The sequence below is a fragment of the Rhinolophus hipposideros genome, assembly GCF_964194185.1.
Source record: "Rhinolophus hipposideros genome assembly, chromosome: 7".
In the NCBI taxonomy this organism is placed as follows: Eukaryota; Metazoa; Chordata; class Mammalia; order Chiroptera; family Rhinolophidae; genus Rhinolophus; species Rhinolophus hipposideros.
The window spans coordinates 7,824,184-7,850,022 of record NC_138053.1 but is presented as its reverse complement, the minus strand read 5'-3'; the positions used below and the strand labels follow the sequence as shown (position 1 = coordinate 7,850,022).

General features: G+C 56.7%; 3 protein-coding genes across 28 annotated transcripts in view; 2 read left to right on the top strand and 1 right to left on the bottom strand.

Annotated features, from left to right (window-relative positions):
• The window catches only part of STYXL1 (serine/threonine/tyrosine interacting like 1), a gene marked incomplete at its 3' end in the record, with an annotated part of 55,945 nt that extends 55,367 nt beyond the window's left edge, over window positions 1-578 (top strand). For 10 of the 15 annotated variants that reach the window (XM_081053493.1, XM_081053495.1, XM_081053492.1 and 7 more), the window contains one exon: window positions 338-578. In XM_081053493.1, the coding sequence (XP_080909619.1) occupies window positions 338-469 (132 nt within the window). The remainder of the gene's footprint in view (window positions 1-337) is intronic. The other 5 variants (XM_081053490.1, XM_081053489.1, XM_081053488.1 and 2 more) reach the window with 2 other exon arrangements.
• A 26-nt stretch (window positions 579-604) lies between these two features.
• On the top strand, window positions 605-8,255 carry TMEM120A (transmembrane protein 120A). Of its 2 annotated transcripts, none has more exons than XM_081053479.1 (12): window positions 605-2,160; window positions 3,766-3,884; window positions 4,078-4,194; window positions 6,148-6,207; window positions 6,433-6,528; window positions 6,607-6,696; window positions 6,883-6,948; window positions 7,052-7,113; window positions 7,219-7,311; window positions 7,451-7,515; window positions 7,610-7,678; window positions 7,755-8,255. In XM_081053479.1, exons 1-12 carry the CDS (start codon window positions 2,080-2,082, stop codon window positions 7,866-7,868), a joined length of 1,032 nt encoding a protein of 343 aa, XP_080909605.1. In that variant the 5' UTR covers window positions 605-2,079; the 3' UTR covers window positions 7,869-8,255. The 2 variants fall into 2 exon arrangements, with proteins under 2 accessions (XP_080909605.1, XP_080909606.1); XM_081053480.1 differs by lacking the exon at window positions 605-2,160 and adding an exon at window positions 2,923-3,296.
• The window catches only part of POR (cytochrome p450 oxidoreductase), a 61,506-nt gene continuing 43,904 nt past the window's right edge, over window positions 8,238-25,839 (bottom strand). For all 11 annotated transcript variants that reach the window (XM_081053473.1, XM_081053470.1, XM_081053477.1 and 8 more), the window contains 14 exons: window positions 19,506-19,554; window positions 15,940-16,068; window positions 15,095-15,244; window positions 14,405-14,529; window positions 13,884-13,973; window positions 13,399-13,497; window positions 12,201-12,317; window positions 11,980-12,098; window positions 10,037-10,218; window positions 9,742-9,891; window positions 9,183-9,453; window positions 8,961-9,106; window positions 8,795-8,880; window positions 8,238-8,715 (listed from right to left, as the gene is read on the bottom strand). In XM_081053473.1, coding sequence (XP_080909599.1) covers window positions 8,571-8,715; window positions 8,795-8,880; window positions 8,961-9,106; window positions 9,183-9,453; window positions 9,742-9,891; window positions 10,037-10,218; window positions 11,980-12,098; window positions 12,201-12,317; window positions 13,399-13,497; window positions 13,884-13,973; window positions 14,405-14,529; window positions 15,095-15,244; window positions 15,940-16,068; window positions 19,506-19,554 — 1,858 coding nt within the window. In that variant the 3' untranslated portion in view covers window positions 8,238-8,570. The remainder of the gene's footprint in view (window positions 8,716-8,794; window positions 8,881-8,960; window positions 9,107-9,182; window positions 9,454-9,741; window positions 9,892-10,036; window positions 10,219-11,979; window positions 12,099-12,200; window positions 12,318-13,398; window positions 13,498-13,883; window positions 13,974-14,404; window positions 14,530-15,094; window positions 15,245-15,939; window positions 16,069-19,505; window positions 19,555-25,839) is intronic.

Sequence of the window (25,839 nt, the reverse complement as noted above, 5' to 3'; positions counted from 1 at the left end):
TTGTTGAGGCAGCACCATGTGCCAGTCATGGGCATGGTGCTTTCCTGCCCACGGGAAGTTTCACATATGTTGTCTCAACCTTCACAGAAGCTATCTGAAATAAGACTGGTTACTGTCTCCATATTAAGAAGGAGAGGTGCAGAGGGGCTTCAAGGCAGAGCCAGCTCCTGTGATTCCTTTGCCCTAATGTATTAACCCGCACTTTTTCTGTGTCTAGCCCTTAAGCCATGTTGCTGGCCCCGGGCAAATGCCTCCCTTCCTTCCTGAGCTGGCTCTGATCTTAGTGGAAAGGGCCCAGGTCCAATCCTGAAATCTGTTTCTCTCCTTGCATTAACAGAGGTCCTGGGCCTACGTCAAAAAGTGCAAAAACAACATGCGTCCAAATCGGGGCTTTGTGGCCCAGCTGCTGGAGTGGGAGAAGATTGTCCTCGGAGACTTTATCACAGACATCTCGGATCCATTCTACTGATCTCTGTGGCCCAGCTATGGGTCCTGAAGAACCTTGCTTGAGAGCTTCTTATGGGTAGTGGGCCAGGCTGTGTAACTCGGTTGGTGTGGAAAAGGTCTTCTCTACCTGGAGCCTCTTGTCAGCCTCCTATATTGGTTCTTCCCAGGGTCCTTGTTCACGCCACACAGCAGGTGCACTCTGCTCAGACTTAGCAAGCAGCCCCTTTCCTGGATCACCCCCACTGCACTCCTGAGGCTGCCTCTGAAAACGCATCTGGCTGCCAGAGCAGCTGCCCCCCGCCCCCCCCCCCCCCCCCCCCCCCCGCCAACTTGAACCCTTGGAAGGCTGCCTGGGGGGAGCTCCAGGGGTTCCTGCTTTCTGGGTTGGTTCACAGGGGGTGTCACAATACCCACCTGTGGGCGGAGATTCCCTACACCTGGAGGGGCCAGGCCCAGGCCCCAGGTTCCACAGCTCTGAGTCTCCTGGCATACGGCACACCTTTGCCTCCGCCCCAGCCCCAGCGTTCCCCATCTCTCCACTGGTTTGTCACTTGCACAGATTTCCTTTCTGTGCTCCCACTCATTTCCACCTGGTTGTGTTTACCAGGAAGAGAGTCCTGCTCCTTCCATTGCCCACACCCAGGTGTCTAGAAATTCCTCACGCCTTAACGGGAGTTTGCTTCAGAATGTGCTTTGGAGTTCTGGTAGTGCCCTCAGAACAAGCCTGGGGCCGTGAGAGGGCACGGACAAGGAGACTGATGGGGCTTTGGGGATGTCCTTCAGTGTTCATTCAGCAAATATTCCTGGGCCACCTGGGCAGGGCTCGGGACATAGAGATGAACAGCTTTTTACCTCGTAGGACTCTTTGCAGAGGGTTGGAGGTCTCCCCTACCCCAAACGGAAGCCCAAACCCTCAAGGAGTGGGGTTTTGCTAGAGGAGTAAGGACTTTTCAGGCAACGCAGGCTTTAGTCAGGATCTGAGCTGGGACAGAGCCTGGATGGCTGCAGAGCCACGCTCTGTCGGTGACGGACATCCTGGTAGGCAGGGCAGAGCCGTTGGAAAGGTTTCAGGAGGGACATGGTGGCGATTAGCCTCGTATTTTAGGAAGGGCAGTCTAGTGACTGTGTGAAGGCACAGTAGCCATGAGCGAAAGGCGGGGAGACAGTAAGGAGGCCACTGTACATACGGAGAGGAAGTTTGGAATACCCTCCCCGCTAAGGCGCAGCTTCCCAAGGATGAAAGAGTTTGAGGCAAGTGTCACCTCCCTGGGCTTGGTTTACTCCCAGCATGACGGTCCAGGCCACTGCAGGCTGCATCACGCGGTTGGCACGACTCGTGGAGCCCTGCGAGGCTCGGCTGCCGCCCCAGCCCCGGTCCAGGCCAGGAGTCGCGGGGCGGGCGGGGCTGGTGCACTTGGCCCCGCCCAGGCCACGCCCCGGACTTGGATTGGGTCGGGTGGAGGCGGGGCCAGCGCGGTCGCTGCTCCAGGACCTTTTCCTATTGGTGGTCGCGGCGGCGCGAGCCCGGAAGCGGACCGCGGCGGAGGCGGTGGAGGCTGAGGCGCCTCCGGCCAGCCTGGGTTGCCGCGGCGTCCTCGACCCTCGGCTCGTCTGGCGCGGGGCCCGGCCACCATGCATCCCACGCCCCTGGGCCCGCTGGGCGACTGCCTGCGGGACTGGGAGGAGCTGCAGCAGGACTTCCAGAGCATCCAGGTGAGCGCCGATGTGGGTGCCCACTGGTCCCGAGCCACGTCTCTTGGGCTCGGGGTCAAGGGTCGGGCAGGCTGTGTCAGGCACCGGGGAGCTCGAGTCAGGGGTCGGGGACCCTGGTGTCGCTCCCGAGGGACCCTCCTCTCGGCCTCACTTGAGTGTCCGACGGAGGCACCCTTCGCGCGAGCGGCCGCCACGGCCCCGGCGGGACCCCCTGTGCCCGGCGGACTTCGCGCCTCCGGCGGTAGCCGTGGAAAGAGGCCGCGACCCCGACCCCGTCTTCTCAGGGGTGCGGCCACTTGGGTCCGAGCCGCCGGGCGGGTCTTGGGTCCGGCGCTCGGCCGGAGCCCGGAGCACGGCCCTCCGGCTGTCGGGGCCGAGGGCAGCGGGAGCGCCCGGAGGCAGCGGCCGGGCCGCGGGGAGCGGGGTTTGGGCTGTAGGGGGCCGGTGCCGGCCTGTAGGGGGCCGGTGCCGGCCGAGGGCGAAGGACGGCGCCCGCGCGACAGGCCCGTGCGGCTGCTGCGGGGAGTGGGGAGAGTGGGTGGGCCGTGCCCTGCGGCACCTCGTGGGCCTGGCCGGCTGGCGCCTCCGAGAGCGGCGGGAAGCGCAGGAAGAACTGCCTGCACCGGGCGTGTGTGGCGGCTGTGCTGCCCCGCGGGGAGGCAGGGACCCAGCGGCTGCTGCCCCCTGGACGGGGAGGCGGGGGCCGCGGGGAGGGGGCGTGGCCGCGGGAGGGGGCGTGGCCGCGGGAGGGGGCGTGGCCGCCCCGCGGGGTGGGGGCAGCGGGCCCGCCGGGCGCTGGAGCAGCCTTTGCCCTCCTGGCCTGGCCTCGCCCCCTCCTGTCTGCAGGGAAGCCCCGCCGCCCCCTGGCCCAGCGAAGCCTGCTGCTGCCCTTAGTGCTTCTCCCTAGAGTCCTGAACAGAGCAGACCTAGTCCCCGAGCCTGACCGCCATCGTCTGGCCTCAGACCCTGTCCTCACATTGTCCTTTGCCCTGTCTTCAGGCTGCTGCTTCTCAAGATTTCACCCACCAGGGCAAAGTGCTCGGGAAGCCTCGCGCCAATGGTGCTGGGGGAGGGAAGGGCACTGGCCTTATAGCAGCAGGTCCAAGGGCTGAAGCCTGATGACCTTTAACCTGGGGGTAAGATGCTGGGAGTGCCAGAGCCGAAGCCATCCTGGACAACCCCGGCCCCCCTGCTCTTGCAGGCTGGATGGACAGGATCTGAGTGCAGGGGCGGCTTCAGGCAGCCGCTGGGTCCAGAAGCTGGACCTGTGGACCTAGACTCCAGACTCGGCATGGGATAGAAAGGGGTGGGAACAACTAGTAGATGAGCTGAGAGCGAAAAAAAATCCTTTAGGTAACTAGCCTGTTTCTGGGAGAGGGGTGCTGTGGCGGCTTCTGGGCTTTCAGGAAAACCCCATTTCCTTGCCTGCCTCGGGGAGAGAGCAGCCTTAAGCAGGTCCCGGGGATGGCACAGCTGGCTGCCTCCTTTCCCGCTGAGACCCTCCCAAGTAGCTCTAGGGGAGTGTGTGCTCTGCCCCCTGCCCAGCAGGCTCTGGCTAAACGGCCCCCCAACCAGCCTGACCCTTCTCTTCAACCCAATCCCCAGGAGACCCACCGGCTGTACCGCCTGAAGCTAGAGGAGCTTACCAAGCTGCAGAACAATTGTACCAGCTCCATCACTCGGCAGAAGAAGCGGCTCCAGGAGCTGACGCTCATCCTGAAGAAGTTAGGAGCCCCCCATCCTCCCTCAGCCTCTGTCTGTGGTTGGGTGTCTGACCTGGTGGGGTGGAGGGCTGGTGCTGACTCCCTGGCATGGCTGCTCCCCTTTCTGGGCCACGTTAACCCTCCTGCCCCACAAGTGTCAGTGTGATACCTGGGGCCTCCTGCTCTACTCTGGCTTCTGTGGTCCCACCTGCAGATGCAAACCCTCCCTTCCAGTGGGGGCTGAGGAGACTGCGCAGGAGCTGGAGAACCAGATGAAGGAGCGCCAAGGTCTCTTCTTCGATATGGAGGCCTATTTGCCCAAAAAGAATGGGTGAGACCCCTCCCCCAAATTCAGTTCACAGTTACTCCTGGGAGAAGAGCTTGAAGTGCACTCTTCCTCTGGGTGGTCATTTGGTCAGCAGATGTTCCTTGGGCCCACTCCGGGCTGAGCAGTCAGCCCAGTTCTACCTCGGGGGAGAGAGCTGAGTGACAGTGACAGCTCACCAGGATGGGTGCTTTGTAGTACAAGGAAGTACAAGGAATGGGGGAGCAAGGGAGGCCCCTAACCCAGCCCACCTGGAGTAGGTGAGGCCTCAGCTGAGTCATAAAGGATACGGACTGAGCCAGGAAGGCAGTAACCGCAGGCAAGTGCAGCGCTCGCCTCAGGCCCAGTCGGCGTGGGAAGAGTGACAGGTCAAGTACGAATGTCCGCCGCCAGGGAGGATGGGCAGGGATGGTGCAGAACCTTGGGCTGCGTGAAAAAAAATCCATCAGAGATGGCAGGCAGCCATACAGCTGGGAGAGAGTGTGTTCCAGAAGGCAAGGGAAGGAGTGGCCAGCAGCCTCAGATCAGATGGCCGGGGAGGGGGTCAGATGCCGTAATGAAGGGGAACTGCTTCCTGGAAGTCAGGGTGACCTTGGCGAGCACCACTTCACAGGACGGTGTGGGTGGAAGTTGATATTGGGGATGACAAAAGAGCTGAGGAGACAGCCAAGTTTAGGTCGCACTTCAGCAGCTTGGCTGTGAGTGGAAGGAGAAACTATTATAGTACCTAGAACTTAGCGTAACAGCTGAGGGGCAGCTTTTGTTTGGGTGTCTGTGTAACTGTACATAGGACAGACCTGAGCATATCTGCTTGCGGGGAGGTGGGGCCAGCAGAGGGGAGATCATCAGAAAAGGGGCCCTAAGTAACGGAGGGAAACCCCAGGGAGAAGGGAAGGGCTGGGCATGGGTCCCTGTGGTTTGGGATGGGAGGGGGCGTGGAGACAAGTGTGACCAGGCAGGCAGGGGCGGTGTGAGCTGCCTGGAGGGAGACAGGACAAAGGGTTTGGGAGAGAGGGTTGGTTGAGGCCACTGCTGGGATGGGAGAGGGAGCCGGTGGTGGCCCTGAGCAGCCTGGCAGCCTTGTCCAAGTCCCCACTCTGCCCCTTAATCTCTGCGCAGCCTTGGGCCAGGTCCTTAACCACTCTGAGCCCGTCCACGGGGCTTGAGTGTGAACAAGAGCCCACGTCGAGGTGCAGCTGCGTAGTACACAGCTATGACTCTGGTCACCTCTTGCAGTTTCCTTGGCAGAGAAGGACGAGATGAGCTTAGCTAGTGGGTGTGTGGCAGTGCCAGGAGCTGGGAGTCATGGGTTGTCAGGAAAGTGGTTGACATGTGAGAGAGGGCTTGGGGACTTAGCTGGCTCAGGAAAGGGAAGCAGGGTCAGCAGGGCCTGGGGGCCTCAGTGAAGGGGTGGGTCCATGTGGTGACAGAGCTGGGCGGCTTGGCACTTGGGGGTCAGAATATCATGAGCATTGTGAGGAAGCCATTCTGGGTTGGGAAGAGGTTTTGGTGCGGTGGTAGGTGTGGGTTGCTGCAGTGGATTGGGGCTCAGGCTCGGAAGTAGCCAGGACTGTAGGGTAGGTGACATGGTGATCACGCACGTAGCCGGTAAGCCTGGTGCCCAGGCCACAGGGGTGAAGTGAGATGTGGGCGGGGCTTCCATGGCGGGAGAGCTAGGTGCTCTGGAGGCGCTGATGTGGGTGATGAGGGAGGGAGGGGATGTTGGTTTACCCTCGGGCAGGATTTGGGAGCGGGCAGGAATAAGGCTGGGCATCAGTGTTCCCCATGGAGCTTATCTGCAGCCTCCCAAGGTCAGAGCCCGTAGCCAAGGCCATGGGAAGGCTGGGTGGGGGCGGTGACCCAGACACTGGCCTGGCCCACTTGGGGGCTCTGTGCCCTTTGCCCTTTGGCTTCCCTCTCTGTCGTGGCCTCTCCTCACCCGGTCTCCCCCTCCCCTAGGTTGTACCTGAGCCTGGTTCTGGGCAACGTCAACGTGACACTCCTGAGCAAGCAGGCTAAGTAATTGGTTGTGGGCTGGGTCTCAGCTCTGCTCTCCACCCTCCCGGTCCCTTTCCACTCTGTCCCAGCTGCCTCGGCTGAGCCTGGGGGTTCAGCGGCTGCTCCCCCCTGCTGGCCCACGCCATGCATGGAAGTGTGTCCGGAGTAGGCACCCCCTCCTCTGGCGGAGGTAGGGTACGTCCCGCCAGCATCTCAGCCCGTCCCACGGGTGTGTGCCCACCCCAGGTTTGCCTACAAAGACGAGTACGAGAAGTTCAAGCTCTACCTCACCATCATCCTCATCCTCATCTCCTTCACCTGCCGCTTCCTCCTCAACTCCAGGTGGGTGTCCTGTTGCTCAGCGGCCAGACCCCGCGCCCTCTCTAAGCTCTACTGCCAACGCTGTGTCCCCCTCCGCAGGGTGACAGACGCCGCCTTCAACTTCCTGTTGGTCTGGTACTACTGCACCCTGACCATCCGAGAGAGCATCCTCATCAACAACGGCTCGCGGTGGGCAAGGGCAAGGGCAAGGGCAAGGGCCTGGCCCGGCTCCTGGGGCGGGGAGGGGGCTATGGCCCGCTAGAAGCAGGGATGGGGCTGGGGTGCTGGTTTCCTTTCACCTCAGCCCACTTCCTATCCCCGAGCACCAGTCCTGGGGGCTGAGGGGACAGGAGTGATGGCCGCTTCCTGACACAGGATCAAAGGCTGGTGGGTTTTCCATCATTACGTGTCTACGTTCCTGTCGGGAGTCATGCTGACATGGTGAGTGGCCGAGCTTGGCTCCAGGGCCTCGGTGCGGGGAGCGGAGGCAGGGACAGTTGGCACCCCCAAGCTCCCTGCCCCCTCCCTCTGCTTTATGCCTTAGGCCCGACGGCCTCATGTACCAGAAGTTCCGGAACCAATTCCTGTCCTTCTCCATGTACCAGAGTAAGTGTCTCAGAGGTCCCTGCGCAGCTCAGGACTTGCCCATGGGCAGGGGTGGGGAAAGGACTGGGGGCTCCAGATGAGTCCTGATGCCCCCCACACCCCCAGGCTTTGTGCAGTTCCTCCAGTATTACTACCAGAGTGGCTGTCTGTACCGGCTGCGGGCGCTGGGTGAAAGGCATACCATGGACCTCACTGTGGGTGAGTCGGCGTGGCCCCCGCTGTGGGTCCTGACGGGAGCTGGGAAGGGAAAGTCCTTTCCGCTTCCAGCTCTAGCTGGTCTGAGTGGCGGTGTCTTTTTGTCCCTGGTTATTTTGGGCCCTGCCCTTTCTCCCTGCAGAGGGCTTCCAGTCCTGGATGTGGAGGGGCCTCACCTTCCTGCTGCCCTTTCTTTTCTTTGGACATGTAAGTTCTATCTGTGTCCCTGTCTGTCTGGCTGTCCAGCCTGTTCTGGCTCGAGCAGGGACTGTGTTCTAATGGAAACCCTCTTCCCTCCCAGTTCTGGCAGCTTTTTAACGCACTGACGTTGTTCAGCCTGGCCCGGGACCCCGAGTGCAAGGAGTGGCAGGTGAGCTGGAGGCCCTGGGAAGGACGTCGGGAGGGCCTGTGTCTGGCCTCTGCTCTCAACCTGGTTCCTCCCCCAGGTGCTCATGTGCGGCCTCCCTTTCCTCATCCTCTTCCTTGGCAATTTCTTCACCACCCTGCGGGTCGTGCACCAGAAATTCCACAGTCAGCGGCGCGGGAGCAAGAAAGAATGAGACTGGGCCTTCCCCGGCCATCAGCCTGGAAGGGGCTTCTGTACCCCATGTGTTGTTTGCGTGCTCCCCTCATCCAGGAGGGGCTCTTCTGCTCTCCCTTGGTTTTGTGGGCTCTGTGGGCCCCAAAGGCCATGCTGGAGAAGAAGACCTGGACCTGTGTCCCAGCCTGCAGGGATCGGGGGCCAGTGGCCTCAATAAAGGAAGGGAGGCAGAGAAGTGGCTCGGTGTGTATTGTCCTGAGGGCAAGTGGCTCTCTGTGCCACCACTGCACGGGCTCATGGGACTCCTGAGCTGTTGGTCTCTCTGGGGTCTGAGTTAGTAGACCCAGGTAGAGGCCCCAGACCTGTGCAAGGAATCTCATCAGGCAAATACAGAAAACAGAACTTTATTCCAAGGAGCCGAGGTTAAAATTATTTACACTCATTGAAAATCACGTGGAGAGGCCAAGCTCCTGCTCAGCTGAGAAAAGCCCCTTCTGTACAGCCGCTGGGGCCGGAGGTGTTCACAAGGTGTGGGCCCGGTCACCCTTGGCTGTGTGCCCTGTGGCTAGGGGCTCTGGAGGGCACATCTCGGACCTAGGGCAGTCTTTTTCACTGGGCCTGCCTCCTGTGACGGCCCAGCAGAACCCACCCAGGAGACAAGCAGAAGGGGGAGGGAAGTGATTATATGGGGGAGCAAGTCTGTAGGGCAGGAGGGCAGCTCCTAGCTCCACACATCCAGGGAGTAGCGGCCCTTGGTCATCAGCTTCTTGATGTAGTCCACGGCCTGGGCGTGCTCCATGGACCCCAGCTCGGCCACAATGTCGTAGAAGGTGTTCTGCACGTCCTTCGCCATGTTCCGAGCATCCCTGGGGGGAGAAAGGAGGTGGCACTGGGGGCCGGGCAAGGGCCCCCCCACTGTCAGGCAGGGCCTCTGCCCTCACTTACCCGCAGACATAGATGTGGGCACCCCCCTCGTGGATCAGCTTCCACAGGTGCTCCTTGTCCCGTTTCAGTAAGTGCTGGACGTAGACCTGAGGGCAGAGGGTGGTGTCTGAGGCCAGCCCCGCGGCCCCCCCAGCCCCCCTGCCAGGTCCGCCTGCCCCCGCCTCACCTTGTGGGTCTGCTCCCGGGAGAAGGCTACGTTGAGCTGGGTGAGGGCGCCCTCCTTGTGGAACTGGGCCAGCTCCTCCCGGTATAGGTAGTCCTCGTCAGAGCGGCGGCAGCCATAGTACAGCAGCGTCTCCCCCACCTCCTTGCCTGCGGTGGGAGGGCCGGTGAGCGTGGAACGCGCCTGGACCCTGGCCCTGCCCCCAGCCTGGGCCCATACACTTACCCTGCTGCTGCAGCCAGGCCCGCTCCTGGATGAAGCCTATGAAGGGGGCGACCCCAGTGCCAGGGCCCACCATGATGACAGGCGTGGTGGCCTTGAAGGGCAAGCGGAACTGGGACTTTCGAACGAACATGGGCACCACAGCCCGGCGGCCATTCTCCCCAGCGGGCTCCTTGGCCCGCAGCCAGCTGGTGGCCACACCCTTATTGATGCGGCCAGACTTGGTTTCATACTCCACAGCCACGGCACAGATGTGCACGGAGTTGGGGTGGACCTGGGGGCGGGGGGCAGGAGTGAGTGCAGCAGCTGTGCCGAGGCCCCCTCCCCTGTCACCCAGACTGCCTCGGCACTGGGTCCCTGCTCAGGGTCTCTCCATACCCTCTGTGCTGCCCAGACAGCTTCCCTGACTGGCTCTTGGCACCGGGGCTCTGAGCAGTGCGCAGTCCTACAGCCTGGCCTACTGGCTACCCTGCCCGGGGACTCGAGCGAAGCCCCACGGGGCCCCCGTGCACCTCAGGGAAGCCCAGGCGATGCTTCCCGTCGGCGGGCCGGGCCTGCCTACCTTGGAAGACGAAGCGATGGAGTAGTAACGGGCCTGCAGCCTAGGCAGCAGCTCACACAGGTGGTCGATGGGGGGCCGCAGGGACGGGTAGTCCTGCAGGATGGCCAGGATGTGCCGGCGAGCTTCCACCACCCAGCTCAGGTATAGCTCCTGGGAAGACGGGACGCAGGGTGACACGCGTGAGGGGACGTGGGGAGCTGAAGCTCGGCGCAAGCCGCGTGGAGAGTGGCTGGGTGGGGACGGCCTGGGGGTGCAGCCCAGGGCAGGGGGCGCAGCAGGCGGGGGGTGGGCACACCTTGCCCTCGCCAGAGGAGGAAGCCATCTTGCGCAGCTGTTCCTGCTCCGAGGGCTCGGAGGCGAATTGGGCCAGCTCGTAGAGCACATTGGTGCGCGGCGGGTTGGTGATGTCCAGGTAGTAGGTGAGGGCCGTGCGGTAGGAGGTGGGACAGGGGAATGGGTGCTTCTTGTTGGACTCCTCTGCAGGGAGACAGAAGGCAGGATTTGGGTGAGGGGGGTGCCACGGGAGGGGACGGGAAGCCGCAGGCTGCTCTGCAGGAAGCAGGCAGCCAGATCTCCGTGCTGCTTCCTTGGCCCTGGGGCAGAGCCTCAGGCTTTCAGCCAGGCTTAAGCTTCAGGCCGCACACGTCGTCACAAGCGGGTCCTTGCTGGGGGAGGCCTGGCATTCACTGTCCCCACTCCAGCAGAGTCTCAGTCCTTGCAGGGGCCCTTTTCCTGCTTAGAGCAGCTCAGAGGGCTGGGCCTGGTCTACCATAGGGACCCCAGGCTCAGGACTGTGAGATGCCAACACGGGGGCTTTGACCGTGATGCAGGGCCACCTCCAGATCGGTGTTTACACTTGGACAAACGGCTGAGCTGTTGGGGCCGCATCCTGTCCACTCCAGGTGCAGCCATGGCACAGGCCCCATTGTCAGGCCTCGCTGCAGCCGTCTACTGCCACCAGTCACCAAGCCAGCTTTGCTGACCTCCTCCCCGTCAGGCGAGAGCAGCTGCCAGCCTGGGAGCAGCCGAGAAGGGGCTCCAGCTCTTAGAGGCAAGACTGCAGGGCCGTTTCTGCCTGTGCACAGATGAGTGGCTGCAGAACTGCCCAGAGGGCTGAGGGCTCGGCCCAGGCTGGGCTCAGCACTTAGGGGCTTGGGGCTAATTCCCACGGCGTTTGACCTTAGTATGATCTACAAGTCATACATGTATAGCTTGATGGATTTTCACAAACTGAACATCCTGTGTATCTAGCACCCAGATCAAAAAGGAGGGTATTGCCAGCACCCCAGCGACCTCTGTGCCGAGCTCAGTAGCAGGGCTCAGGCCTTGCACTACGAGGGTGGGGCGGGGGTGGGAGTGAGCACATCTTTTCTAAAGCTGCACATCCGTCTGCTTTGGGAAGTTCTGAGCCTCTGCACCTCTCAGCCGCTCTGGGCAGTGAAGGGCCCCCTGCGGGGATTCAGAGTCTCCTGAGGGGGGTGAACTCCATAGCCTCCCTCAGCAAGTTCCTGTCTCTGGTCGTACAAGGGACATGCCCCACAGAACGACAGACCCAATGGCGTGTCCCCTGTCGCTGGCACAGTGAACTCTGATATAAATCAGCCCCCTTTCATGCTGTTCCGAAGGGCTGACTCGAGCTGCTGAGAAGGAGCGGCCAGGCTAGGAGACAGGACGAGTGGGCAGCACCCGGGGCAGCTGGTACCAAGGCCTTGGGGAAAGCCCTGCACCTTATTTAGTGCCTCCTGCACTCAGCACCCTGAATGGACCCCGAGGACTGTTAGGGATGCTGACTTTGATCCCAAAGTTCACAGGTGAGAAGATGCAGCCCCTGGAGCAGGGAGAGGGCAGCCCCAGGCCCCAGTGATCAGCTGTGGTGGAGCCGAGCCTGGGGACCAGGGACCTGGCTTGCAGCCCCCTCTTCCCCACGGGACATGGGGTCTGGGCAGGCAGCAGGGCCAGCTGCCTCCAGGCACCCCTCCCTCCCTCAAGGGACTATGCCAGTGTGGGGAATGGAGGGAACCCCAAGGCACAGGGCCAGACCCCACAGCTACTTTTGACCCCCCACCCTTGAGTTTGCTCCAAAACCCGTAATGTGGCATCTTGGGTGTAAGGGTCCTTTCAGGCACCAGGGCTTCAGGCCTAAGCAGCTCAACCTGCAGGCCTTGCCAAGGGGCCCACTCCTGCCAGCTGCCTCAGGCCCAGGCAGACAGGGAGGGTGGCCTTGATTCCAGGACTCACCATCCAGATTGTTCAGGGACATGACAACATCCAGGTCGGCACCCAGGATCTCGCCAAGCTGGTTGACCAGGGCAGAATCATTAGCCGGGTAAACGGCCACATGGTCACCGGATTCATACCTAGGGGGAGATGGGAGGCTCAGGAGCAGGATGGCAGGTGGCTCTGTACCCAGATTAGGCCACGAGTGAAGGTGAGGGGAAGCGGGTGGCAGCAGCTCGTACCTGATTTTGGAATCTGAGATGTCTAATTCCAGGTGCATGAGGTGTCGCTCAGTGCCCTGGTTCAGCTTCCGGTTGATGGTGACAACAGCCAAGAATGGATTCTTGGCATCGAAGGGGCTGGGAGGGGAGGAGAGCAGCTCAGTGATTGGCTAGGTCTTCAATCTGAATCACCCTGCCCCCAAGGGACCCTTCTGGTTTCACAAAACACAGGGAACCTCAGAGCCGGCCTAGGGCTAGGAGGAAGCCTCATGGAAAGGGCTCCCCCAGCCCAATCCCAGGCAATGCTCCTGACAACCCCACAAAGTGGGCAGAGCTCGCTTATCAGTGTCTCCATTTACAGATGTGGAAAGTGAGGCTGGCCCCTAAGAACCTGGGAGACCCTCCACATTCTGTACCCACTGGTGAGCGAACAGCAAAGGGGGACTAAGTCCTTGAAGATGCCCCTGAGACAGAAGGGGCCTGGGTCCCCGACTGACTGCATGGAGCAGAGGTCCCTCCCCCACTTGCCCTGGACGGCAACACGAACAGGAGATGAACTTTTACGCTCTAAAGTCACTGAAATGTTGGCCTTCCTGTTACAGGACGCCAGCAGGACTGACTAAAGCAGGGCTGCTGGGTCTTGGATCTGAGAGTAAAAGGAGGACTTTTCTGAGTGGTTCCAGCAGAAGTCAGCAGTACCCAGCGGTAAGGCTAGTTGGGCCCAAGAGAGAAACACTATGTTTTTGGACAAAAAGTCCAAATATTAGAATTCAAGGAAGAGTGTCCTTCTGCCAAAGTGCAACATAGACTCAAAACTGAAATTACTATGTCCTGGTGCAGGAACTGCTATGCACCCCTCACCCCAGGATATTCACAGCAAAACTTCAGAGCATTTAAGTACAAGCTGAGCAAGTGCCAGTCTCTCAGAGGCTGTGCCCTGGACGAGGGACCTCTGGGTGGGGAGGGGTCCTGTGGGCCCTGAGCACCAAGCAGCTTCCCGTCTCTGCTCTGGGCTTCATGCACTCCTGTGCAGTGGAGATGAAAACGTGGGTGCCCCCACCTACACCCACTCCTGGACAAGGGTGGAGATGAGGACACCCCACGGGATGGGGTCTGCGGGACACAGAGGACGACCAGTTGTTTGCTGTCCCCAGGCACCTGAGACAGGTGCACAAGCAAGCACCACAGGGCCTGGTCCCCAACCATGCCCTCCACTCACGGTTTCTGGTTCTGGTAGCTCTTCAGGCGGCCCATCTCCCCCTCGTACACTTTGGCCATATCTATGTCATTGTGGACCACAAGCTCATACTGGCGAATGCTGAAAAGGAGAGACGGAGGGTGAGGCTGGGGGCTGGCAGGGGAGGCGGGGAAGGGTGGCTGAGTCAGGGAGTGAAACTATCAGGAGACAGTGCATGAGGGTCCAGAGAGGCCGTATGAGGTGGGAGAGAGCCAGCGCAGCTGGGGAAGGGGTGGGGCAGCCGGGGGTTCAGAATACTTCCAGGTGGTTCTGTGAGAAGGTAAGGAAAGCCTGTCATTTCAGACAAAGCCCAACACCTTAGCCTGGGACCTGGCACCCTCCTGCATCTGACCAAACTTCTGCCAGTCTACCTCTCCCTCTCTCCCACCACCCCGCCCCAGGCCAGGTCTCCCATTCTCAGGAGAAACTCGCCCACGGCCCATAGACCATTCTGGGCACACACTCACCTGGATTCCTCTCCAGTGGCTTCCACCCCAAAGTGCTCACACACAGCCGGCCAGAACTGCTCTCGCCACGTGATAAAGTCCTCCTCCAGGCTGGGGAGAGGACGTAATGAGCCAGGCCCCAGGCCACACAACTGTAGCAATGAGACCCTGCAGTGGGCTGGCTTCCCAACCACCTGGGTGTCGGATGGCGCTGGGCCCTCTTCTTCTCAGCAGCCCCCAGAGCTGGAGGGCTCATTGCATTGCATGCTGCCTGCCCAGTGATGTCACTCAAGGTATCAGGAAGTGTCTAGATGTCTGCACTAACCATGGACAAGCCAGGAGGATGAAGAAAAGCAAAGAAGGCTCGCTCGCTAGGGGTTGGAGGGTGGGGGGTGTGACTCTTCCTTTGTGTGTCACGGCGTTTCAGCACACACTGTGTTTTGCACACCCCTCATGTGCCACAGCCACCCCTAACCCCAAGGGCGTCTGACACCTGACAGCTGGAGGGGACCTCGCGTGCAGGCTGGGTCTGGGGCACTCACTTCCCATCATCGTCGCCCATCCCCAGCTCAAAGATCCGCTGGGCACCGAGCTGCTCCAGGCGCTTGTCCACATACTTGCCCATGGCATTGAAGTGCTCATAGGTCTTGTTCCCAAGGCCAAACACCTGTGTGACACGGGTGGGTCTGAGGCCTGGCCAGTGGTAGGTTTCCAGGCAGTGCTGGCCAAGCCACTGGGCAGCACTGTGAGGTGGGACACCTTTGGCCCCTAGAAGTGGCTTGGTTTCGGTGACTGACAGCCCGGAGCCACCCTCCACAGCCAGGCTCTAAACCTCAACCCTGGGCGGCCAGCAGGGGCGCGTCACCCTCCCATCCGGCTCTCCTCGCCCAGCCTCATCTTCGTCATCCCGCCACCCCTTTCTCGCCTTTAGTCTCCAGCAACAAATGCCCTCCGGAGCCACGTGGGGCTGGGCTCGTGGAAGGAGAAGCTCTCTTAGCGCTGGGGCCCCGGGCGGAAAAGGGGGTCGCCCTGTAAGCAGCCTGACCCGGGCTCCCTGCCATGAGCTCCCTGCCAGGCCCCCTGTCCTGACACCGTGGCCTGCCCTGGCTGGTCACAAGGAGGTGAGACCTGGAGGATTTCCTTTTGGACGTGGGAGTCTGGACGCCCAGGGGAAGCGCCACAGGCCGCCACCCGGGAGCCCACGGGAGCCACTGGAGAAAGGGGGGACTCACCGCATACTTGACTCCGGAGAGGTCCACGTCCGTCTCCTGTAGCCAGTCGTAGAAGTCCTGAGCGTTGTCAGTGGGGTCCCCCTCGCCGTAGGTGGCCATGCAGAACACCGCCAAGGAGTTCTCTATCTCCGACAGGCTGCCCAGGTCGGCCTGAGACAGAAGGGCAGGGCCCGGGTGTTCAGTGCCCCGAGTGGGGGAGGACCCCACAACCCCAAAGCCTTTCCCAGCTCTCAAGGTCTCCTGCCCCAACCCAAGCGGCACTCTTCCCTCGGGCTCCGTCCCCGCTCCTCCGCCCTGGCCCAGACACAGGACTTTGCGGCCTCATTTCAAAGCCCAGCAGAAGGGTTCCCAGAGGTGGCGTCCAATGTCCAACGCCCTCGTTCCTCATCTGTGAGGAAGGGGCTGTCCCACGGCCACACAGGCAGTCAGGGCAGAGCAGGGGCAGAGCACTTCCCCGCCTCCTCAGTCCAGCTCCCCTGCTGCTGCCGTTTAGGTGGGGGTGTGGGGGAGAGATGGGAAACAGGTCCTCTCCTCACCTGCCGAGACCCTTTCGTTATTAAAGCCACACCCAATACACTTCTGCTAGCACCCACCCAGCACTTGGAAAGCGCACAGCGCGCAGAACAGGACGGCTGGGCATGAGCAGCGCTGGGAGCTCACAAGTGCACACCTGGGCCAGGTGTTCTTCATGTCCTTAAAACCGGGGCCACCTGGCTGCTAGTACAAATGACAGGAGACACGCATTCCTGTCTGTCCCTTTGACTAACTCAGCCCATGAAGCAGCTCCATGATCCAGGGACACCTGGCTTAATGGGAGCAAGGACCAGAGCGTGGGGACAGCTCACCAGGTCGTACTCCTCGGGGTCGGCTGACATGCCCCGCATCCCGTAGCGGTGGGCGTCCTTGGACAAGCGGTTGGCAAACTCCTCGGCGGTCCCCGTCTGGGAGCCATAGAACACGATGATGTTCCTGCCCTAGGGAAGGCCAGACACGCAGGCTCAGTGGGGGGCTAAGAGCCACAGGCTTCACCGGGGACTCCAGGTGACCGCAGGGCCGGCCAGGCAGGGGGGGCGCCTTAGGGGCAGCCTCTTTCCTTCCTGCCACAGTCCTCTCTAGGTCACTCCGGGCTAGCATCTCACTGCCACAGCTCCTGTGGTGAGGATGGGGGCTCAGGCCACCCAGCTGCCTCCAGCCATCAGTGGAATCTTACACATGCAGCTACTCAACGTCACACTTCGGACAGATTTTAAAGTGACATATGAAAAAATACAACATAATGCGCTCAGTAAAAAAAGGTGACCAAACAGTATGTATAGTGTAATCCAATTTTGTTACATACACGCACCCACATATATGTGTCTGTATATGTTTTGTATAGTATATACATGCATACACAAAAGAAAAAGACAGGCAAGAAATACACCAAGAGTCTCTAAATGGGGAATTATGGGTGAGTTTTTCTGGATGATGTAAAAGTAATACTTATTTTAAAAAATCTACACAATAGGAAAAGGAACCATATGGACTGGCTCACGGCTCTTCGTCCTGCCCATCCCCCCACCACCACTGTGCCTCTGCAGCAGCTACTGAAAAGCCCCAACCCTGTTCCCTGGACTCCGGCAGCTAGGGCTGCAGCAAATTAGATCTGGCAACTGGATGTGCTTTGCAAGATCTGGAAGGTGGCAGTGAGGCACAGGCCACCTTCTGGGTACGCAGACACTGAAGGGTACGCAAACACTGCAGATTTCTCTGCAGTGGTACCCAGAGCCCTAGGTTTCGGATTTTTGCACCTATGTAGCCCAGTACTAGGTTTTGGGTTTCTGCACCCAGCCCTAACTGATACGTGTACAAAGGACAAAATAAAACACGGATTACAATTGGTTTAAAGTGTTCTCATACCTTTTACATTTCCTGAATTTTCTACAAATCATTTAAAAACATATTATAAAATAATCACTACAAAAACTACTTCATAAAGGAGAAAATTCTTATGATATCAGGAAAACAGACCCAAATAGGATATAAAATAGTAGCTAAATATTTACAGTAGGATCAAAATATGTAAAGTACCTAGAAATCAACCTTATGAGAAATACATGAGAACCTACCGAGTGATAAAGGACTCAACCAAATGGAAAGCACTCTGATTTTGGAGAGGAAAACGCAACATACAAGATGTCAGTTCTACCTGTATCAATACAGAAACGTAACATGATCCTAACATAAATTTTAAGAGCTCTTTTTTCCTCAACAAAGTGACCCTAAAAGTCCTGTGGAAAAATAAATGTAACTCCAGCCATAGGGACATTATTTGGCAATAAAAAGGACTAAAGTGCTGCCACCGCTACCACACGGATGAACCTTGGGGACATAATGCTGACTGAAAGATGCCAGCACGAAAGGTCACATGTTATATGACGGCATTTGTAACCAGCAACTCTACAGAGACACAAAGTAGATGAACAGTTGAGGGCTGAGGGTGGCGGAGCAGGGGACGGGGCGTGACTTAACGAGTATGGGTTTTCTTTTTTGGGGTGATGAAAATTGACTGTGGTGATTGATGGTTTGCACAACTCTGTGAATATACTAAAAAACACTAAAGCGTATACTTTAAATGGGTGGACTGAATGGAATGTGAATTATATCTCAATAAAAACCATGACCCAAAATAAATAAATACATATGAAATAGCCAAGAAAACTGAAAAAGTGATGGGATGGGGTGAGGCAGTGCCTCGCATGACCAGATATTACAACAGTCATTAAAACAGTATAACACCGTACCTACACAGGCTGCTAAATCAAAGTACTAGAATAGGAAGATAAGAAGATAGACCCCAAAGAACTGATGGGAATTATGTATATGATAAAATCAGTGGGGGAATAGATGGCCGCCATTACATGGAACTCAGCTGTGTAAAAAAAGCAGTGCTGAGTACCTTACATCATAAGCCAGGATAAATTCCCAACAGATTGAATTTTAAATATGAAAAATAAAACTGTAAAAGTACTGGAAGAAAACATGAGAGAATTTCCTTTATCTCTTCAGAGTGGGGCAGGACTTTCAAATGATGACTCAAAGTCCAGAAGTAATAGAAAGAAGAATAAAGCGGACTGTGTAACTTTTACATGGCAAAACAAATAAGCACACATGATAAGCCAAGTCAAATCAAACTATTAACTGGGAAAAATATTTTTAACTCATATCACAGACAAGGGGTAAGGCTCCCTAATAATTTTAAAGAATTCCTCAAGAAAGATCAATCCCAACGGAAAAGTTGAGCAAAATATTTGAATAGAGAATCTATTTTTTTTATAAAAAACGGCCATCATAACATACGAAAATCTGCTGAACCTCATTCATAAGAAAAATGCAAATTACAACTCTACAGAGACATCATTTTTTTTAACTGAGAAAATGGGCAAAACCCCAAACTTTGATAATAAACTCTGTTGGCAAGGCTGTGAGGAACAGGTTTTCTCCCACGTTGCTCATGCGAGTGCCCTGGTGTGACCCCTGTGGGGACAATGTGGCAGTTTCTATCACAATTACAAATGCATATGCCTTTGATCCAGTAATTCCACTTCCGGGATTTTACTGTATTTGCAAATATGCAAGAGTCACAGCTCTACAGAGTCACAGCTGCATCATTTGTAAGAGTTTAAGGTTAGAAATATTCCAAGTACCCATCAAAGGGCCGTGTTTAAACAAATGCAGTACTTACGGTCACATAATGAAATCGCGATGCAGCTGTAATAAAGAATGAGGGACGTGTATTGAAACTGCTATGGGAGCATCGCCGAGATACGGCATTAAGTCAGAAAAACAGCGTGGTCTGTAACAGTGTGGGTCATATGCCACTTTTTGTGTTTTAAAAAAGTATAAGAGCCTCAGTGTTTTTTGTACGGGCCCAAAGAAGCTCTAGAAAGATTCGTAAAATACTAAAAACACTGGTGGTGAGTGGCAGGCACAGGAGATGGGTGTGCCACTGCAGAGTTTATGTTTGGGATTGTAACCATGTGAATGTAGTACCTGTCATCAAGTTGAATACTTAAACAAATGAAAACAAACAGATAAAACTGTGGCTGTGCCACGATCACAGCCACGTGGGGTGCATATACGCTCGTGGACAGAGCCTGGCGTGGGAGGGAGGAGACGGGACGGCATCCTGAGTGAGGACAGTCTATTCTTATAGTTTGGTTTGTTCAAGAAGGAAACATTCAAAAACAAAGTGAACTGTCCCAGCAACAACAGAGCTGCTTTGGGGCTTTGGTTAGACGAAAGTGTACGTGCAGGGGGCCGGGCCTGGGTTCCCACCCACCCTCTCCTGTCCAGGCACTTGACCTGCTGGGGTCCCCTAAGCGGCCACCAGGCCAAGACTCGCTTAGAAGAGCACAGAGAGAAAACTCACCGTCTTCTTCATCTTTTCCACGAAGCTGCTGTCCTTGACAGAGGAGGTCCTAAAAACAAAAGTGTCTGATGACATGGGATGTGTGTGGCAGCATCGAGGCATTTCAGCTCAGCCCCGCGCCTCCCCAGTGACCACACCAGCAGCTGCCTCTGGGCCAGTGCCGGGGCTGCCAGGCCTCGCCCCCTCCCCCTACAGTAAATCCAAAGCCTCTCGAGATACCAACAACGTAGCAGAGCCAGGCCCCCTACCCCGGGATAGACGAGAACAAAACAGTCAAGGCCTCCCTCCCCATCCCTCAACACCCACAGCCAACGGTCCCCACAGCCTTCTCTCACCTCCAATCCCTGCCTCACACAGTGCCCGGGTCTCCTGAACACAGGTTTGACCACACCTCTGCCTGCTCCACTCGCAAACCCTCATGGCTCCCATGCCCCACAGCACAGGGGTACACAAGTCCCTTCAGATTCTGTGCCCAGCCTCACCTGACTCCCTCCATTATGGCTCAGAATCCCGTCAAGCCATTGCTTCCACCCACAGCGCCCTCACCCCACTTCCTCATCCACAGACCCCTGTTCCCCCCTAAGACCCTGCCCAAGTACCAACTCCCCTGGATTCCTCCCCATCTGTGCAGTGAGGCCACAGTTCTTTGTTCCCTGCCGTCATCCTGGCACTTTCTAGGGCCCTGAACTGGGCCCCATCTCCTCTAGGGAGCTCCCACTCACCCTGCCACCTCCCCTGACAGACCGCAGCCAATAGCACGATCCCGGGGTGGCCAGAGGGCACCAGCTCCTCACACAAAAGCTTGTGGTACAGACTGGCCGCCGGATGTGCAGGCAGGTGCTGAGTATTCCCACAGTTTTTCCAAAGTTAGATGAAGGCTGGCCTCCTCTCCATTCATGCCATTTATTTACTTAGCAAATCCTTTTCACAGAATGGCCAAGACTACCCCCATTTCCGATTTAGAAAGGTCCAGGCAAGAAGCTGCATTTTTCATCAAACACAATGGACCATAGATAAGATCAAAGCAGGGCCGAAAGGGATTCGATGAGGTATGAAGACACCCAAAGTCGACTGTCTGGGTGGGGTGGGCTGGGATCAGAAGTGGGCGGCTTCGGGGAGGGTGCAGAGCCTCCATCTTTCCTCTCTCCAGATCGGGGCTCCCTGGAGGCCGTCTAGAACTCACTGGCTCCCTTCTGCCTTCAGCCTGCCAGCCAGGAGTCCATGCCGGTCAGGCAGGCTGGCCAGGGGGCAAGGATGCAATCGGAGATGGCCAGGCACTTTGCGACCTGGGTGACATCTTGGAGATGTGGGGTCTCGGGGAGGATAACGAGATCACATCCAGAAAGCCCCTGCCACAAAGCAGGCCCCTCCTCACCCCCCATACAGAGGAACCTGAACGCCCGTTTTACAGACGAGTTAACATAAGCCGAAGGCAGGACTTGGGCCTGGTTCCCTGGCCAGTAAGTTGCCAGGCAGGGACCAACCCCAGCCTGACTCAGAGATCCCTGCTCTTTCCCTTACATCCTCCCTCAAGTGGGAAAGTGTACTAAAAAGTGGAGTGCCAGTGGGTGTGTACACACACGTGTCACAACTGCCTAAAAGTGATATCCCTCAGGCTTGAGGTCTGGGGTCCATGGAAAAAGTTACATAAGTGAAAGTGTCTTGTAAGGATGCCTCTGAGAAGCTGTTTAGACACGTATTTGTAAACACAGAGATAGAAGTTTCACGTGTAAGCCCCTGCTGAGTTTTTCCTAGATTACTAGGTCCAGGACTATTAGGACCTACTAACCTATTTTAGCACGAAATAGTAGGCTATTTTCTGGGCCTAGTGTTAAACAATATTATACGTGGGGCCCCATGGGAGGCAAGGCCCAGTGCCTGACTCGGCCACTCCAGCTTCTCTCCTCTGTCTCGAAGGCACTGTCAGCAGCGGCCCCATGAGGGGCAAGAGGGAGGCAGCTGGAGGCCGGCTGCCCAGGTTTCCCTACCCGGCGACGGCGGCCCCCTGCCTCCCCATTACTCTAGTGTCCCCAGGATAGGTCCATTCTGACATGAGCAGGGCCAGGCCAAGAGCACGAGTGGAGGCCCTCAGGCCCGCCCCATTCTCTTCCCATTCCCAGTCCAAGTCATACATACTCCGAAGGGGTCTTGTGTCTGGACATCTTGCTGCCCAGCCACCAACAGCCACGTCTTACTACCCGCCCTACATTAGGCACGGCGTGAACTAGAACGTACACTTGAACACCAAATGTCTATCTGCACTAATGACAGGCTTGGCAAGACTCACTCTTTGGTGAAGAAAGCGAGGAGCACAGCGGTGTGACCCCGACCCCTGGGTTCCTTTTGAATTCTGAGTCACAAGAGTATATTACCTACCAAATATAAATCAAGTGTAAATTTAAACTGATAGTTGAGAAAACTATCAGCAACCTACACAAACGTTTCTGATGAAGTATTATGAGAAAAAAGGCAGAAACAAAACTAAATGTAATTTCCATTTATATGAAATGTGCAGACCAGGCAAAGCCATAGAGACAAGGTAGAGGAGGGGTGCTGGGGGTGGGGGGCCAGCTTGCTAATAATGGGACAGCGTCTCCCTTTAGGGTGATGAAAACGTTTTGAATTAGATCGTGAGGATGGTTGTACAACAGTGTGATTATATTAAACGCAAGACTGTACACTTTAAAATGGTTAAAATGGTGAACTTTAAGAGGTATGAATTTTACCTTAATTAAAAGACAAGAACAAACTAAATGCATTTGTTTGACACCTAAAAGGGGCTGGGCTTGAGGTTTTGGAATATTTACTTATATGGAACACTTCTTTTGCCACTTCTCAACTGCACCTGGTCACGGAGTACAGATGCAGAAGGTCTGGTAGAAATTTAGAAAATGCAGAGCCAGGCGAAAAGATGAGCTATGGCTGTGCCACCAAGGTCGTAAACACACCTCCCCTCACACTTAGCCTCTTCCAGGGTAACCTGTATGACTGATGGGAGAAAAAAGAGAATCTGTGCCCTTAAAAAAGAGTGCACACTATTAATTATTCATAGAAAAAGGACCTGAAGAGAAATACATCTTGAGAGACAACATGGAAGGGTTAGGATAAAGGATGAATGAGATGGTTTCCAGAATGTTCCCAATTTTTGTTTTTCACATTTTTATAATTCAAAATACATTTTATAGTGAAAAAGAAGGGGTAATTCTAATGTCTAATAAAAGGAGAGAAGCTGGACACGTTATGGCCATGTGACACACACTGTTCACTATTAAACAGGGCAGCGCAGGTCACTACTGGGAAAAAGGTTGGAAAAGCAGGTTATACACAAGATGGGGGACACAATCCCCTTGTTTAAAAGGAAAGAAGGATACACACTAACACGTTCAAAGTTCTCTCCTAGGGGAGCAATTATGAGTCTTTCCCGTCCCCTTTATTTCTTGCTAATTTCTATTCCCAACTCCCCCACCCTTCTTTTCTATAATGAACATGTAATGCTTTTGTAGAAGGAAAATGAAAGTTACTTTTTATGTTAAGAAACGTTGAACGTGGATATAGACTGATTCTGAAGGCCCTAATGAGGACAGTTAGAATAGCTAGGCCCCAGTAGAGACCCATCTCAGAGAAGACATTCTAGGTAAGGGAACGGAGGCCACGGTTCGGAATACATCTCACACCATGGCCCAGCCCCATCTCCCGAACTCCACCTTCCAAATGCTCTGGGCCACACGGACGACTCAGTTCTCTTGGCTACTCTTTGTCTTTGGACACACTGCTGCCTTCGCCGAGAATATCCTTCCACTAACCTTTCCCCACAAACTCCTCCCTATACTTCAGACAGAATGTATGATTTCCTCATGGGAGTAACTTTCCCTGCTCCGCAGACGGTAAGGTTATTTGCCCCATCTTTGGTACATCACACAGCTCCATCCAGGCACTTAATTCAATGTATTCTCACTGCTCAATCTGAGGTCTGGCCTTACTAATTTGGGGGGAGATACCCATGGATCTCTTTGCCACTGGCACAGTGCCCAGTACTCAGCATGTTTTATCGGCTTCCTGCGCCGATGAGTCCTCTGCCCAGCAGAAGGTTGGCAGAGGTGGTCTGAGAAGGCCTTTGGAGGGTTCCCCTACCCACTCAAGGGCCGAAAAGTGAACGACTGTCTCGTCTGAAAGGACGGAGGCTTCTACAGAAGCTACATCTCAAAGAAGGTGGATTTGAAGACTTGCTGAAGAAAGGGACGAGTGGCACACCTTTGCCCAGTGAGTGCAGGGCTGCTCTTCCACCTACAGGTTATGTGTGCCAGCTTGGGTGGGGAGGGCACTGTGCCAGCACCACAGGCATGAGACTAAACAAGGCAGCCTCTGCCTTCCAAGGGCCAATCACCAAGTTGGGAAAGACAGGCCCCAAGGAGAATCATGGCAGGACGGGAGGGGCCGCGTATCAGGAGCAGGGACTCGAGTTCAAATCCTCGTTCTGCCACGGAATGGGCCTGTGACGTCGTGGCCTCTCAAGGCCTCAGATCCCTCTGACTGGAAACACTGCCTCTTGGCTTCTGCAGTGTCCCCCAGCGCCTTGCACAGCACCTGGAACTTGGTTAACTCTCAGGGATAAAGAGGGTGTTCTCTAGAAGGAGGCTGTTTGGGTCACTCTGTGATTCCCACGGCCCAGCAGCACAAGGTGGCTGGTACTAAGACCCAATGATGGCGTCGGCTGGCCCAGCACAGGGCTTCAGAGGGAGCAGGCACTATGGCTAGAGAAACCAGGAAGGGTTTCTCAGAAGTGCTGTGCTCTGTTCTCAGAGACAAAATGGCTCCCGAGAGAGAAAGCCATGGGAACTGGCAGCTGAGGGGCTCCCAGATGAGGCCCACATGTGTGTGGGGAGGGGCACGGGAGGAGGGCCTCAGTGTGGCCTCCTGATGCAGTTGCACAGGGCTGGAATTGCAGGCCGGCGGCTCTGGGAGTGGAGAGGGAAGCCCTCCAGGCACATCTGGCTAAAAAGTCAGAGGCGGGCAGGACGGCTACCCGGCCTGTCCCCGGAGGAAGGGTTCTCCCAAGAGGCATGAACACTTCTGAAGGCCAGCTCTGACCCCTTCACTAGCTTCAACCCCGAGGGAAAGGAAGAACACTGCCCCCCTCTCCAGGGACGGCTTCCAGAGATCCTGGGCAGACCAAAGTCCATGAGGGGAAAGGGAAACCCAAGGCGGCGGCTGAGGAAGACCTCGTGCCTCTAGCCACCGGCCCAACAGCACACTTTCCTGCTATTCCTACTAGTTACACCTAGCCTGCTGGGGCGCAGCAAAACCTGTCTACCCATTACTGCTCACCTGAGTGCCCTCAACTGGCTTTATTCCTCGACAGCTTCTCACCGGAATTTGCACATTAAATCTGATCTTTCCCAGGCAGAGGAGTCGGTGACTGGGGCCTTCCTGGTTTCCAGTCCAAATCCCGTCCTTTGGAAACAGGGACATGCAGCCTGCAAATCCAGGACTGGAAGGGCCAGCAGTGCCCCTGCCCAGCCAAGTTCCCCCTACCCCGCCGGAGATGCCCTCAGCTCTGCTGGGTAACTACACAGCACCCTCTCTGTGCCTGCAGGGTGTTCCTGACCAGGAACAAGTTCCATCCACACTGGAGTATAAGTGTCAGGTGTCCCCCAGCCAGAGGGGCATCGACACAGTTTGTTGCCGTGGACACTGTCTGGAACTGACCTTCTCAGGGTGGGCTCATCCAGCGGAGCTGAGTACGTGCACCCCATGGTTTCTCACTCCCAACTCCAGGACTTAAGGAAGAAGGCAGGTTGCAGTGCTCTCCTGGAACTGGGCTGGGAGCCAGCAGCTAGGAGGTCGGGTCCTATCCATCCTCGACAGCGCTGGCAGGGCCCAGACCCTGCAAGTGCTCCTGGGCACCCCGAAGTCCTCTCAGAAGCTCAGCCCAGGCCCTGCGTGCATCCCTCCCCACGAGCCTGAGAACACTGCAACATCTGGAGATTCCAGCAGGGAGGAACCAGGACTCCAGACTGAAACCTCCCGTGATCCCCTGCGTTTGGGCACACACCCCTCCTTCTTCGGTATGGACCGAGGGAAGGAGAAAACCTTCCCAACCCCAACTCGGGTCTCCTTGGAAACTGTTTATATCAAAGCCCTTTCTCTCCACATCCTCCCCCTTTCCCATTTGAAAAAAAATAAATAAAAGGAAGTCATGGAGGCTGAATAAAGCTCTTCTAAACACTAGAAGGCAGTTGTGCAGGTTGCTATGGCAGGGCCGTCTCTCCATAAAGGAAGCTGCATTGATCCCGCGGCCAGGGTGCCTCAGGATCACATTAAATTAGATCTGGCT

What these genes read in the sequence shown, in the direction of transcription:
- TMEM120A (XM_081053479.1), top strand. Translation starts at nt 2,080, where the DNA reads ATGCATCCCACGCCCCTGGGCCCGCTGGGCGACTGCCTGCGGGACTGG. An exon ending in CTGACGCTCATCCTGAAGAA is followed by an intron (nt 3,885 to 4,077) that starts GTTAGGAGCCCC and finishes TCCCACCTGCAG; the next exon opens with ATGCAAACCCTCCCTTCCAG. An exon ending in CGCTTCCTCCTCAACTCCAG is followed by an intron (nt 6,529 to 6,606) that starts GTGGGTGTCCTG and finishes CCCCCTCCGCAG; the next exon opens with GGTGACAGACGCCGCCTTCA.